This window comes from Mangifera indica, chromosome 1 (assembly GCF_011075055.1).
Source record: "Mangifera indica cultivar Alphonso chromosome 1, CATAS_Mindica_2.1, whole genome shotgun sequence".
NCBI classification, from domain to species: domain Eukaryota; kingdom Viridiplantae; phylum Streptophyta; class Magnoliopsida; order Sapindales; family Anacardiaceae; genus Mangifera; species Mangifera indica.
In genome coordinates this window covers 22,067,106-22,082,230 of record NC_058137.1, presented here as the reverse complement: position 1 = coordinate 22,082,230, position 15,125 = coordinate 22,067,106, and the positions used below count along the sequence as shown (strand labels likewise).

Below are 15,125 nucleotides of genomic sequence, written 5' to 3'. Positions count from 1 at the left end.
TTTGAGAACACAATTTTGTTAATCTCATTTCCTCCCATATATAATCCTTCTAAGTTACTCAAAGAGACCAACTCTGTGAATAGTTAAAACAAGAGTGAATTAAAAATAATAAAAAAAGAATTAGACTTTAATTTAATTCACTTAATTTCATTAAAGCTAATATTTGCAAATCTTTCAAACCACTTAGGAGATTTCATTACGAGAGACAAAGAATGAAAATATGACGTCTACAAACATTCTTTCAAAATCAATACTATTTAGAAATATTTCTATTAAAGATGAAGGATAATTGCTTTTTATTCATTTAATGATTAAAAACTTTTATTAGTCTAATTTTAAATTATGTTATTGTCAGCCAAAGATATCTTTTCAATTAGACAAATCAAAAAATAAGTCATATATAAAATATTGTTATGCATGAGAGAAATTCAAATGAGAAGAAAGCTTACCTTGAAGATCAATTGCTCCTTTCAATCCAATGTCACATATATCTAATTCTTTTAATGAATAGAGAGTAGATACATATGATATTATACTATGGTTGAAAGTGTTACTGCTTAAATCGAGATACTCCAAGTTGTTCAACTTTGAAACTGGAAAACAATCCAAATATTATAATAATAATAATAATAACAATAATAATAAAGTTATGTTTGTTAATGAAACATTACCATTAAAATGGTTTAGTTCTCTGAATTGATTATAAGATAAATCTAAATACTTTAGAGATAAATGTTCGCTCAAAGCTGATAAAATACGACTATCATTGAACATATTGTCATATAGGTAGAGACTTTTGAGATTACTCAAGTGTGATAATTTTTCAAAACCTGCAAAACAAATATTATTAATAAACTAAATCTAGTAAATTCAAATAAAATCTGCATGCTTTAAAATCAATTTATTATGAGGATGGAAGGTGAAAGACCTTCATTCTCAACACAATCAGCTATAAGATTGCCACCCAAATAAAGTGTTTCCAATTCTTGGAAAGGAGAAAATAGAGAAACATTTAGATTCCACTCTCCTGATTCATACTTTCTTGCATCAGAAAGACTAATACTTGTCACTCTGTCAGTCATATTATTGCATTGAATCCTTGTCCACTGACAACAATATGATAAATTCCTATCACCCTCAACCCAATCTAGAAGTGAGTAAGGATCATTGAAGAAATGTTTAAGTTGCAAGAGAGCAGACCTTTCTTCATCCAAACAACCTTCAATCATCCATCCTTCAAATGAAATAAACATCAACATCAACATCAACCAAACTCTCACACATTTTAACTCCATCTCTCAATAATAATACTATAATTGTTTTGCTTATGTGATTTCTAAGAGATCAGCTTAGTGTATTTATAGTATGGAGAGGTGTAGAATGTCTCTTTCAACTCATTTTCCTCTTCTCTTTCATCTTTCATGGTCATTATACATTCTATTTATTTTTTATTAACAAAAATAATAATACATAAATGAGACATTTGGTATCAATTAGTTGGAAAAGACTACAATAAGTTTGAGAAATATAGTTTTAGTTTTGCTTATACTTTCTCTATGAACTATTTAATCGAACTAAAAATTATGTATCGTAAATTAAATGTAATTATACTGATTTGTTTTACACATATTATTATATCTCAATGTAATTATGTTGCTGATTGTGTTGATTCATTCCAAGAAATTTGAAAATTTAAATTCTCTTGTATTATTTTTTTGCAATTTATTTCATAATTTTTCGTTTCATTTAGTGATGGTCCCCAGTCGTCCCCACCATTTATGACTTCAGCTAGTATCCTATCAACTTCATGAGAGCAAATAACACGGTTTTAGACCGGATTTGTCTAACAACTATCTTTCCACACTTTCCATAGTTTTGATTGCATCAATCCAACAACTATCTTTAATGCCATATACCCCATACATTGAAAGATCATGCCTTTGAAGGTTGGCTCATCAATGGTACTTACTAATATTGAAAATATTTAGTCTTCCAACTTTGATTTGTAACCCCAAAAGATATGTATTATTGTTTTAACTGCCTATTTTCCTTTCTAAAAAATTGGTGAAATTAATAATAATAATAATATTGCTATGTATATATTGTTATATTATCAATAATTTGATGCGAAAATAGCTGGTTAACAGTATGTACATATTGCTATGTCTCCCCCCAAAAGAAAAAAAGAACCTTTACCTTTATACAATCCTCAAACTATAGAACAAAATAAAATAAAGATAAATTAACAAAATGTCTCGGTATTTTAAATATTTTTTTATTAATAAAAATATTACAAAATTGTAAAATTTTCCCGGCAACTTCTTATCAACAATAAAATATTATTTGAGTCAATATTGTAGTGTTGGAAAAATGATTGTGGAAAAATAGTTTAAATTGCTAATAATGGGGGTATTGAAAAATCAACTATATTGACTTATAAATTACGTCTTCATAATGAGAATGATTGAAACATCTTGACTATTTCCATGGTTTCTTTTCTAATAAGGCATTAATCAACATACAATTTATTTAATGTGTTGTGGAAAAAAATGGAAAATTCCATTAACACCGCTAAAAAGCATTAATTATATGGACTAAGACATGATGTTATTTTAATTTATTTATCTTATTATAAAATAATGATTTGTTAAATTATAAATAATTACATTTATTGTATCATTTATAATAAAAAATACTATATTTATGATTTTTTTATGAAAAAAAATTATTTATTAAAAATTAGATTGAAGGTGATATTCTAATAGATAAGAAATTAAATGAAATATATCTAGACAGATTAGTTATGTTTTAAATGTATCTAGACAGATTAGTTATATTAAAACAGTAGTCTTACTATTATGATACTATAAGCAGAATTAAGAATTCGATTTCAATTAAAAAAAGGTTAAAAAAAGGGCGAAAAGTTAAAAATTTTCAAGAGAACTCAAAGAGAAGATAGTAATAAATTGGCGAAATACCTTGAAATTATTTTATTAATAAAAATATTAAAAAATTGTAAAATTTTACCATCAACTTCTTGCCAATAATAAATGTTATTTAAGTTAATATTGTAGTGTTAGGAAAATAGTTGTGGAAAAATAGCTCAAGTTGCTAATAGTGGTCGTATTGAAAAATCAATTATAATGACTTAAAAATTTCATCTTCTTGATAAAGAATAATTGAAACATTTTGTCCCTTTCCATGGTTTCTTTTTCCAATAAGGCAATATTTTCTTGCATGATAAAGATTAAGACTTGTCACTTTGCCTGTCATATTGTTGCATTGAATCCTTGTCCATTGACAATAATATGATAAATTTCTATCACCTTTAACCCAATCTTGAAGTGAGTTAGGATCGTTGAAAAATGTTTAAGATGCAAGAGAACAAACCTCTCTTCCTCCAAACAACCCTCAATCCTCCATATTTCACATGAAATAAACATCAGCATCAACGTCAACCAAACTCTCACACATTTTAACTCCATCTCTCAATAATAATACTTTAATAATTCTTCTGTGATTTTTAAAAGATCTGTTTTGTACATTTATAATATAGAGAGGTGTCGAATGTCACTTTCAACTCATTTTCCTCTTTTCTTTCCCCCTTCCCAATTATAATTTATTTTATTAATTTTTTATCAACAAAAAAAAATAATACATAAATTATATATTTGGTATCAATCAATTGGAAAAGCCTACAATAAGTTCAAGAAATATAGCTTTAGTTTTGCTTATACTTTGTCTATGAACTATGTAAACCAATTAAAAATTATATGACATAAATTAAATGTAATTATATTGATTTGACTTACAAATATTATTTTATCTCAATATTGTATTGACTAAAAAAATAAGAATATTGTCTTTCCTCAAAAATTAATTTTTAACTAACAACTTCAATTGTTATGGAGCATTGAAAAGGCCAAAAAGGGTAAAGTTAGTGTGAAGAATTATATTGTTGATTGTGTTGATATTTTTCAGGAAATTTGAATATTCAATTCTCAATTGTTATGGAGCATTGGAGAGGCCAAGAAAGGTAAAGTTTGTGTAAAGAATTATATTGTTGATTGTATTGATATTTTCCAGGAAATTTGAATATTTAATTCTCTGGTGTTATGTTATACACTTTGTTTCCTGATTTTTCATTTCACTTAGTAATGGTCCCCAGTCATTCCCACCATTTATGACAACAACTAGCATTCCATCAACTTTATGAGAGCAAATAACATGGTTTTAGACTTGACTTGTCTATGCAACTTGAAGTGGAAGTTGGGACATTCACTTTCCCACCATTTATGACTTGTCTATGAATGGTGGGAAAGTGGAAGTTGATGGAATGAATATTTTCCAGGAAATTTGAATATTCAATTCTCTAGTGTTATGTTATACACTATGTTTCGTGATTTTTCATTTCACTTAGCGATAGTCCCCAGTCATTCCCACCATTTATGACGACAACTAGCATTCCATCAACTTTATGAGAGCAAATAACACGGTTTTAGATTTGACTTGTCTATGCAACTTGAAGTGGAAGTTGGGACATTCACTTTCCACACTTTTAGACTTGACTTGTCTATGCAATTGAAAAGGTAATGTCTTTGAAGGTTCGCTCATCAATGGTATGCATTAATATTGAAAATATTTCGTCTTTAGACTTTGATTCATAACCCTAAAAGATACCTAGAGTTGTTTTAACAAATTATTTTCCTCCCAAAAAATTGGTGAAATTAAAATAATAATAATAATAATAATCTTTATTAATAAGAAATATGTAAGACCTAAGGTGTGATCTTACACTAGAGATGATAGTGAGTGAACTTTATTATGAAGAAAATAATGTTTTTAAAGTACGTGGATGATTTTGAATTAAGAATAAAATAATATTCAATCATATAATAATATATTTAAGTGTGTATCTATTTGTGTACTTAAAATGGATACACATAATTAGCTCAAAATTAATTCAATATTATTGAAGATTTTTAGTAAGACTTTTACATTATGTAAACTGATTTCTACCCTACATGTAAAGACTAATAAATGTTCCGTGGTTCATTTTCCAATGGGCAAAATGTCAATTAGTCAACACAAATTATTCAATATACCATGGAAGAAAGGTTGGAAATTATGATAGAATAAAATTATATATATAAATATGTCTTACTAATTTATTTATACAAACTGAGGTGATAACATATCATTTGGTATGTTAACACATCAAATTGTATGAATAAGTTAATAAGATTTTATTATAAATATAATATTACTCATTCCGATAACACGACTCGAAGACATTAATTTCATGAACTAAGACATAATGTCATTTTATTTTATTTTTCTTATTATCAAATATTAATTTGTTAAATTATTAATAATTACATCTATTATATCATTTATTATAAAAATATTATATTTATAATCTTTTTTTATGAAAAAATGATTGGTTGGAAATTAGGGCTAAGATAATTTTCCAATAGTGAAAAAATTAAACGTAGCATGTTGAGACATATTAGTCATATTAAAACGTTAGTCTTATGATTATAATATTATGAGTAAAATTGAGAACTCAATTTCGATCGGAAAAGGTGAAAGAAAGGAAAAAAAAATTGCAAGGTTTTAAAGTGAGTTCAAAGAGAAAATAGAGATAAATGAACAAAATGTGATTAATAAACCTAATAACAACACATAATCATTATATAAATGGAATTTAAAGTTAAATTTTAATCTTAGTGCTTGGATTTAATAATCTTTTTGCTAGATCTTGGGTTTGAGTAGTTAAATGTAAGTGAAAGAGATTGAAAATGAGACTTTTTGTTGCTAGGGGTAGAATTGCCTTTTTAAATTATATTTTTATTGGAAGCAATTTTGTAAATATCCACTCTCTTAAAAGTAACTAATTTAATTAATAACCCATATGATAACTTCTAAAAACTAATCAACAAAACTATATGTATCCATTTTAAGTACATAAATGAGTATATATTTGATATATATCATTATATGATTAGATAATTTTAAATTAAGAATAAAGTAATGTTCAATCATATGATAATATATTTAAATATATACATATTTGTATACTTAAAGTTGGTACACATAGTTAACTCAAATTAATTCAATATTATTGAAGATTTTTAGTAAGACCTTTACATTATGTAAACTGATTTCAACCCTACATATAAAGACTGATAAATGTCATTTTATTGACGAAGAAATGACTGAAATGTCATGACAATTTTCCACGGTTCATTTTTCCAATGGGCAAAATGTCAACTAGTCAACACAAATTATTCAATATACCGTGGAAAAAAGGTTAGAAATTATGATAGAATAAAATTATATATATAAACGTATCTTACTAATTTATTCATACAAACTAAGATGATAACATATCATTGGGTATGTTGACACATTAGATTGTATAAATAAGTTAATAAAATTTGATTATACATATAATATTACTCATTCTGATAACACGGCTCGAAGACATTAATTTCATGAACTAAGACATAATGTCATTTTATTTTATTTTTCTTATTATCATATATTAATTTGTTAAATTATTAATAATTACATCTATTATATTATCTATTATAAAAATATTATATTTACGATCTTTTTTAGGAAAAAATGATTGATTGGAAATTAGGGTGAAGATGATTTTTTAGTAGTGAAAAAATTAAACGTAACGTGTTGAGACATATTAGCCATATTAGAACATTAGTCTTATAATTATAATATCATGAGGAAAATTGAGAACTTGATTTCGATCAAAAAAGGTGAATGAAAGGGGAAAAAATCAGAAGGTTTCAAAAAGAAAATAGAGATAAACGAACAAAATACCTTAATTACTTTTTATTAATGAAAAAAATTACCATCAACTTCTTACCAACAATAAATATAATTTGTAATTACCTAAAAAAATAATAAATATCATTTGAGTTAATGTTGTAGTATTGGAAAAATGGTCCTAAAAAATTAGTTCAAATTGATAATAATGGTTGTTTTGAAAAACCAATTATAAAGACTTATAAATGTCATCTTGATGATGAAGAATGGCTGAAATATCTTGATTATTTCTATGGTTTCTTTTTCCAATAGGGCAATAATTAACATACAAATTATTTAATATTCCATGGAAAAAAGTAGAAAATTTCATTAACATGGTTCAAAGACATTAATTTCATGAACAAAGACATAATATCATTTTATTTTATTTTTTATTATAAAATAATAATTTGTTAAATTTTTTAATAATTACATTTATTATATAATTTATAATAAAAATACTATTTTTGTGATTTTTTTGATGAAAAAATTGATTGATTGAAAATTAGAGTGAAACTGATATTCTGGTAGGGGAAGAGGAAATTAAATGAAGTACGTTGAAACAAATTAGTCATGTTAAGACGTGAATCTTATGATTATGATACTATAAGTAGAATTGAGAACTTGATTTCGAAAAAAAATGGTGAAAAAAAATGGATAACAGTCAGAAGATTTCAAGAGAATTCAAGAAGAAAATAATGATAAATCAACTAAATGTTTGGATATTTTTTATTAATAAAAAATATTACAAAATTGTAAAATTTTATATCATCTTCTTACCGACAATAAATTTTATTTGGGTTAATATTATAGTGTTGGAAAAATAGTTTTGGAAAAATAATAGCTAATAATGGACAAATTGAAAAATCAATTATAACAACTTATAAATTTCATCTTCAAGATAAAGAGTGATTGAAAGTTTGAAACATCTTTTGGACAACAATCAACATATAAATTATTCAATGTTCCGTGGAAAAAACTTAAAAATTCCAATAACACGGCTCATTGACTTAAATTTCATGAATTGGGATATAATATCATTTTATTTTATTTTGCTCATTAAAAAAATAATTTGTTAAATCATAAAATAATTATATTTATTATTTATTTTTAATTAAAAAACTACTTTATCTATGAGTGATGACCTAGCAAATGGTTTCATTTAAAGATCTATTGATATTTATAAAAGTTTAAGAGTTTTCTTTATCTTTTTAATTTAGCATATTCTATTTTTGTGTACAAAAATTTGTGTGAATCATATTATTTTATTATTTTGGCATAATTCTGTGAATCAATTTGGGTATGAGGCCATAGACACATAATGTCAGTAGTTCATAATCATGACACGAGCTCATCATGCCTAGGGTGAGACATGATAACTTGTCTAATTGATTGTCTTAATATTTATATGTACAGATAAAAAGACTCTCAACATAAAATCGAGTCGAAATAAATGCGGGTCAACAGTGCGCATTGACTCTCATGGGGCAAAGTGCACAAGCAAGTGCATGCACACAGACAAACTGGGATGCACAGGGCGTGGTAGACTCGAGAAACATTAAATATATAATGGGCATTCATAGTTCAGACATCGGAGCTAAAAAATTGGCACAAAACCAAGACAAGGTGGACTGGGGCGCTGACCGCTTAGACAGGCAACGCATGCACTCATGTAGCATGCACCATGATACTAAGCATGCACCCCATTCAAAGAGATCACGCACAATGCGCACAAGCAAGGAAGTGGGCTACTGGTCCAGGCAGAAAAAACATAATTGCCGCCTTTGCATTTTTGGGGGCCTTAAAAGCCCAAAACTTGTCATTCTAAGCGTCAAACAGGTGGCCAAGGAAGAAGTCAAATGATGTGGGAGTTGCACAAGAAAACACCCCACAAACCCAAAGTCGCGCCATGAGTGGACATGTTGGGTAGGAAAACATGCTGAGCAAGGATGCCAGATAATCCTTAAAGTTAGGTGATAATTTCTTTTAAAACACGTCTTATGCCTAGGTGGTTGGGGATGTCAACAATTCATAATGCCTATAGATTAAGGGTTGTGTAAGACAGTTAAGTGTGTGGAAAAATCAGTGTAAATACTTATTGCAGCAAGCTTGTAAATCCTTTTTGAGTTAATAAAAAGGTTGGGTACTTTTCTGGCACATTGAGTGTTCCATTCTTTTACATTTCTTTGTGTTTGCAAGTGTTGTTCAAGTGGGTTGACTAAGTGCAAAACTTAGTCTCATTATTTATAGGGTGCGAATTTCATATCAATTAAAAAGGTTGCGAATTTCATAGGCTGCTGGTTAGTTGTTCAAGAGTTCTTAAGGAGGCTAAGTCTAATTTTAGATAGGATGAATGTGAAGAAGGTATGTAATTTTGGGGAGGAGTTATGCCTCTGATGTTACAAAAAAAAAATTATATGGAAAAATGAATATTTACTAAATTTTAAGCACCTTTTTGTAAATTAAGGTATGATCGCAGTGATGTGAATCTTATAAGACCGTGGTTTCTACTATATTTAAATTTGGATAAAACAATAAATAAATGAGACATAGAATTTTAATGTGGTTTGATTCAATGATTGAAAAACTTATATCCGTTATATAACTATTAGTTGATATTACAAAATATATATTTAAAATTATGTGTATGGAGTTCTTTAAGGTTCCTTAATATTTCTCTTATTTTGTAGTCTTTTATATTTATACAACTTGAGAATAGAAGACAAGAATTATACTCCAAACATGATTTTATCAAGGCCAAAGAACTATTTCCCACCCCAGTTTTAATGCAAAGACAAATATGTATCTGCTAGAGATCAAAACCCCAAATACTTACTCATAGGGTAACTTCCATTAGAATTTTCTATTATAGACAAGAGTAAAATCGTTATTTTATTATTAAACTCTAAAACTCTAAAATTTATATCATTTTCCTCCCTTAGTAAGGAAGATGAAGTTCTTTATCTTTCCGATTTTAATGGGTTGACAAAGGGAGAGATAAGAAGAAAAGGGAAGTGTCAGAGGGAGAGATGAGGAGAAAGAGACCACCTTTGGAGAAAGAGGAAGTGGTGGGAGGGAGAGATTGTTGAAGGAGTTGCTGGAGATTAAAGAGTAAACCTTAGAGGAGAAAATGTTGTTTTTTAAAACTTGATTTAGGGGGTCAATTTAGGTTTTGAGAGAAAAGAAGATAAAATTTTAAATCTAACAGATTTAGTTAATTTTAACAATTTATGGGTAAGAAAAATTTTTTTTTAAATTAGAAGGTAAAAACTTAACAAAACAACAATCTTTGGATGGAAATAAGTCTTTTGGCCTTTTAGAAAACTTTTTTTTTTTTTTAGTATAATACTAAAAAAAAAGTGTAAAATAGGAAAACTATTTAAAGATATTTTCACAATTTTCAAAAATTATTAATCTGAAAACATTATTTAAATATATATAAAAAGATACACATTTATGTATGTCATCATGTGATTGAGTGTTATTTTATTTTTAATTCAAAACTATTAAATCACATGATGATACGCATCAAGTGTATATGTTTGTATACTTAAAATAGATACACACGATTTTATTGTTATTTAAATAATATAACAAAGGTATTTTCAAATATTAAAATAAAACTAAAAAATATGAATTATATTAATTTAAAAAAAAGAAACTTAGCTTATCACAAATCCAACGAACATGTAAACAAGTGACCAAAATAAAAATTGGGGGTTTTAGATAGTCATTAAATCATTGAGGACTTATTGAGAATTAATAAAACTTTAGCATACTTCATTGAATTAACCCATAATGAACCAAAACCCTTAAACCCTGCGTCAGCACCCAGCCTCTTCAACTTCGTTTTCCCATTTCGCTCTCCGATTCTCTGAAAATTGTTAATGCAAATGAAGCTTGTACGCCTGCTTACGATTCTTGGAAGCGTCAGCTCTCAAATCAGCCATCGAAACGTTTCGAGTATTTCTTCATACTCGATAGCTACAGGAAACCTAAGATCGAAGTGGAGACGCCGAATGTCAAACTCGATGAACGCTCTTTTCGGTCGGATCTCGCCGTTGGGAGATCCAAAGGTCTCCATTGTTCCGATACTGGACCAGTGGGTCCAGGAAGGACGAGCCGTAGACAAAGTACAACTCCGAGACTTTATCAAACGGTTGCGGTCCTTCAGACGATACACTCACGCTCTGCAGGTACTAATAAATAAGAAATAATTCTATTTTATATTTATGTTTTAAAAATTTTCTATTTATATGTTTTATTGTTTAAAATTACTTCGCTTGAGGAATTGCCTGGAAGTTCATTAGTAGTTGAATGAAGTTTAACGAATTATTGGAAGTTAGGGAATTTCTGGTTTATATATTTTGAATTAGCTAATTCCCCATGTAATTAAAGTAAAATAAAAAAAAAAGTTAATTCTGTTTAATTAGGTTTTGTTGTGTTACTTGTGGAATTGATGGGAGATAAAAGCATGGAATTTTGTTGTTATTATTTTTTATTTGGTTTCAGCATTGCAATTTAAGAAGTTTTACTCAATTGAAACTAGAGAGAATGGTTGTATGATGGTTTAACAATTGCTTTATTTTGTTAGGGTTGGTATTGATATCGTTTAAAATTTTTTATAATGGATTCATTTGGAAGGTATTAAAAGGTTCTATGTTGGTGCAAGGTTTGAGTTGCTTCACGGGCATTGGTGATGATATGGTTCACAGTTTTTACAACGGGGTTTTTTTGAAATTATTAAATGGTTCTATGTTGGCAGAAGAATTGGATTGTTTCTCAAGCGATGGTATTGATACAGTTCACAATTTTTATAAGTGGTCATTTGAAAAGTATTAAAAGGTTCTTTGTTAGCATAATATTTGTTTGTTTCATGAGTGTTGGTTTTGATATGGTTCACAATGATTCATTTGGACTGTATCAAGTCTTTTTAAAGCTCTATTAGTTTGAGTTCTGGGAAAATTTTTTCTTCAGCTTTAAAATCCATATATACATATATATATATAGTTAGGTTGAAGTGGATGGAAAATGCTACATTTCCCATTTCTCAATGGTACTAGATATAGATTGATACATAAGGTGGTGGCATTTGAAGAGAAAATTTTGGGTATGGTAATGTTGTAGGTCATCAATTGCAAAAATTTTCATTTCTACCTTGATGAGTGTAATCACTAAATAAATCCTTGGAATTTGAATTAGTGTTGGAATCAAACTCGAACTCGTCTCAAACAAGCCCGAAACAAGCTTGAGCTTGAGTATGAGAGTTTAATATTTTTGAGCTTGAACTTGAGCTTTAGAGGTGTTCGGCTCGTAAAGTTCATGAGCTTGAAAAATTCAATACAAATCGATTAAAACAATGTCATTTTAGTCGATATGTATTAAAATAACGTCGTTTTAATATCAAACCGAGCTCAAATACCTTTAAAGTGAGCTCGGCTTGAGCTTGAGTTTGACTCCATTGAAGCATAGGCGAGTGCAAGCTCAAATCCAATCTTAATTTGAATCATGTTCGGTTTCATTAGAAGTCTCATGATTAAGTGTTTTATTTCTTTTTTGTCAATCTCCCTATTGGTTCTCTCATTAGTTTATGATTGATTGTTGGTCATGATTCAGTATGTCCAGCAAGAGTATTTGAGTTGGTCAAGTTATGGCAAATCGACCACCATAATTTGACTTGAAATTACTGAGATTGATCATATGATCTTTTTTTTTAAATTTGGCAATTGGTTTTGTAAGGGTTCATTAAAAATTTAACCTACTATAGATCATTAGACTCACAAGTTGTAGTTGCCATACTAGTTTGATGTTTTTTTATAAAGATGATTACTTCATTTTGTCATGTTATTGCTTTCACATCGTACTAGAATAAGCTTTCTGTCTTTTTTTTAGATGTCTATGTGGATGACTGACAATAGATACATTATCTTTAATGAGGGTGATATGGCCATTCGGCTGGATTTGATCCATAAAGTTAAGGGGATAGAGCAAGCAGAAAATTATTTTAATAATATTCCAATTCAGTTAAGGGGCATTGAGGTTTATACCTCTCTTCTCAACAGCTATGTGAATGAAAAATCTTTAGAGAAGGCAGAGGCCACCATGCAGAAAATGAGGGATTTGAGGTTGGCTAAATATCCTCTGGCTTACAATTCTTTGCTTAAGCTTTATTATCAAAATGAAAATTATGAGAAACTTGACAGTCTGATGCATGAAATGGAAGATAAAGGCATTGCTTGTAACAAAGTTACATTTGGGATCCGCCTTAGTGCCTATGCAGCAACTTGTGATGTTAAAGGAATTGAGGACACTGTGACACTGATAGAATCGGATTCAAGTGGTGTTTTAGAATGGGAAACTTACTTTATTGCAGCTAGTGGGTATGTAAAAGCTGGGTTTTTGGACAAGGCTTTGTCAATGCTGAAGAAAGTTGAGGGGCTAATAACAAATAAAGCAAGCAGTAAAGCATATGATTATCTTATCACACAATATGCTGCATGTGGGAAGAAAGATGAAGTTTTAAGACTTTGGGAACTCTACAAGAAGAATAACAAGGTCTTAAATAGGAGCTATATATGTGTCATGCCTTCTATTTTGAAATTTGATGACATAGAAAGCGCAGAAAAGGTTTTGCAGGAGTGGGAATCCCAATGTGAACACTATGATATTCGGATTCCTAACTTCTTGATTGCCGCTTATTGCAGGAAAGGGCTTTTGCAGAAAGCTGAAACTCTTATAAACAGGGCTACATTGAAGGGGGGAAAGCCTGATGCCTGGACTTGGTTTTATATTGTTACTGCATATCTGAGGGATAGTCAAACTGAAAAAGCAGTGGACACTTTGGAAGAAGCATTAGTTGTTCGTGGTGACCAGCGGAAGCCAAATGAGGAAAGTTGGACGGACTCACTGGAATACTTAAAAGAGAAAGGAGATTTGGAGGGAGCAGAGAAAATTATAAAATTACTCAGGGACAAGGATATTATCTGTGTGGGTGTCCAAGACAGATTGTTGAACAATGTTCGGGTTGGGAAAGCAAACTTAGATGCAATCAACTAGTTGAATGGTGTTTCTTCAATTTGAAATTCATAAGCACTTTCAAAGCCCTGATGATGATGGGAAGTCTTCAATCAAAGAAGAGGTAATATGATGAGTATTTATATGGAGATATTCTGAAACAATCTGGAAGCAATGCTAGATATCTCAATGGTGAGAAGAGCTCAAAGGTTTGCTTGGTGGAATGCCTTCTATTGATTGCTATTTAATGACATTTTTTCATGTCTATTTGGTGATAATATAATTATTAGCCTGTTTAGGGTTCGTAGTCATAGATTGGCGGGGATAACCATTGCTTGCTAAGACTTTTCCGGTTGAATCCTTCAAAATATAACTGAATTGAAGATGATACTAAATTTGTAGTAAGATCAGACTGAATCATTTATAAATTAATCTATTTCAGCATTTTAGAAGAAATTGGCAATAGATGATTTACTTGAGGGTTTCTTCTGCCCACTGCAGTTTTGTTCTTGAGTAGAGCCTTTAATGAGAAGCATATGGCTAAACTAGAAAAGGAACCTTAACAATTTGTGAAAGTAGATTTGGTTTGATTTGAAGAATATGGAAAATAAAGTTAATTATTTAAATTTTAATCTAAATAAATGTGTTAATGATTATTATATTTGACGGTGGAGCTATTCATTTCTCTCTCTGTATCAGCATTTACCGCAAATTGAAGCTTGCACGCTTACGCACAATCCTTGAAAGGATCAGTTGTCATCTTCCTCCTGGAAATGTTTCCAGTACTTCCTAACATTGGCAGCACAGGTCCAAAACCCTCGACTGAGTGGAGCCTATCCGAAAATACATTAGAAAAGATAGCTGATGTTAGTTTACGGGAACTTTTTAAACTTTTTAGTGCACTATCAATGCCATTTCAGTTGGATTTTTTTGCGGTTTTTTGGAGTATGAGAAGAGGTGTCATCGGAGTTAATAACTGAAAGAGAAAATAAATAATGTAAGTATAATATCTTAAATTTTAAAATAATAGTTTTTAACTCTAAAATATAAAAACCTTAAAAACTTTAAAGGTTATAATGAAAATATAATTTTTTAAAATTAAGTTTTAAAAAAATATATTAATTTTTAAAATTAAGATAAAAAATAGAGATGAAAAGTTAATAAATAAGGTGTCCTTTGCCTAAATCCAAAGATAAAGCTCAGGCAAAGATGGATCAGGAATTTAAATTCAATCATCAATTAACCAATTTAAATTAATAGTTTAAACTATCAGAGTGTTTTGG

General features: G+C 28.9%; 3 protein-coding genes across 4 annotated transcripts in view; 2 read left to right on the top strand and 1 right to left on the bottom strand.

Annotated features, from left to right (window-relative positions):
* LOC123218395 (receptor-like protein 13) overlaps positions 1 to 1,341 on the bottom strand; it is a 51,014-nt gene extending 49,673 nt beyond the window's left edge. Inside the window, exons 1-2 of the mRNA XM_044639850.1 lie at positions 929 to 1,341; positions 672 to 830 (exon numbers count right to left, since the gene is read on the bottom strand). Of these exons, the coding sequence (XP_044495785.1) occupies positions 672 to 830; positions 929 to 1,295 (526 nt within the window). The 5' untranslated portion in view covers positions 1,296 to 1,341. The remainder of the gene's footprint in view (positions 1 to 671; positions 831 to 928) is intronic.
* The window catches only part of LOC123218405 (EEF1A lysine methyltransferase 1-like), a 43,898-nt gene that overhangs the window by 25,551 nt on the left and 3,222 nt on the right, over positions 1 to 15,125 (top strand). The window lies entirely within an intron of this gene.
* LOC123218361 (pentatricopeptide repeat-containing protein At2g20710, mitochondrial-like) lies at positions 10,608 to 14,286 on the top strand. Of its 2 annotated transcripts, XM_044639816.1 has the most exons (3): positions 10,608 to 11,024; positions 12,721 to 12,953; positions 13,032 to 14,286. In XM_044639816.1, the coding sequence occupies exons 1-3, from the start codon at positions 10,716 to 10,718 to the stop codon at positions 13,882 to 13,884; spliced, it is 1,395 nt and encodes a 464-aa protein (XP_044495751.1). In that variant the 5' UTR covers positions 10,608 to 10,715; the 3' UTR covers positions 13,885 to 14,286. The 2 variants fall into 2 exon arrangements, with proteins under 2 accessions (XP_044495751.1, XP_044495744.1); XM_044639809.1 differs by having other exon boundaries at positions 12,721 to 14,286.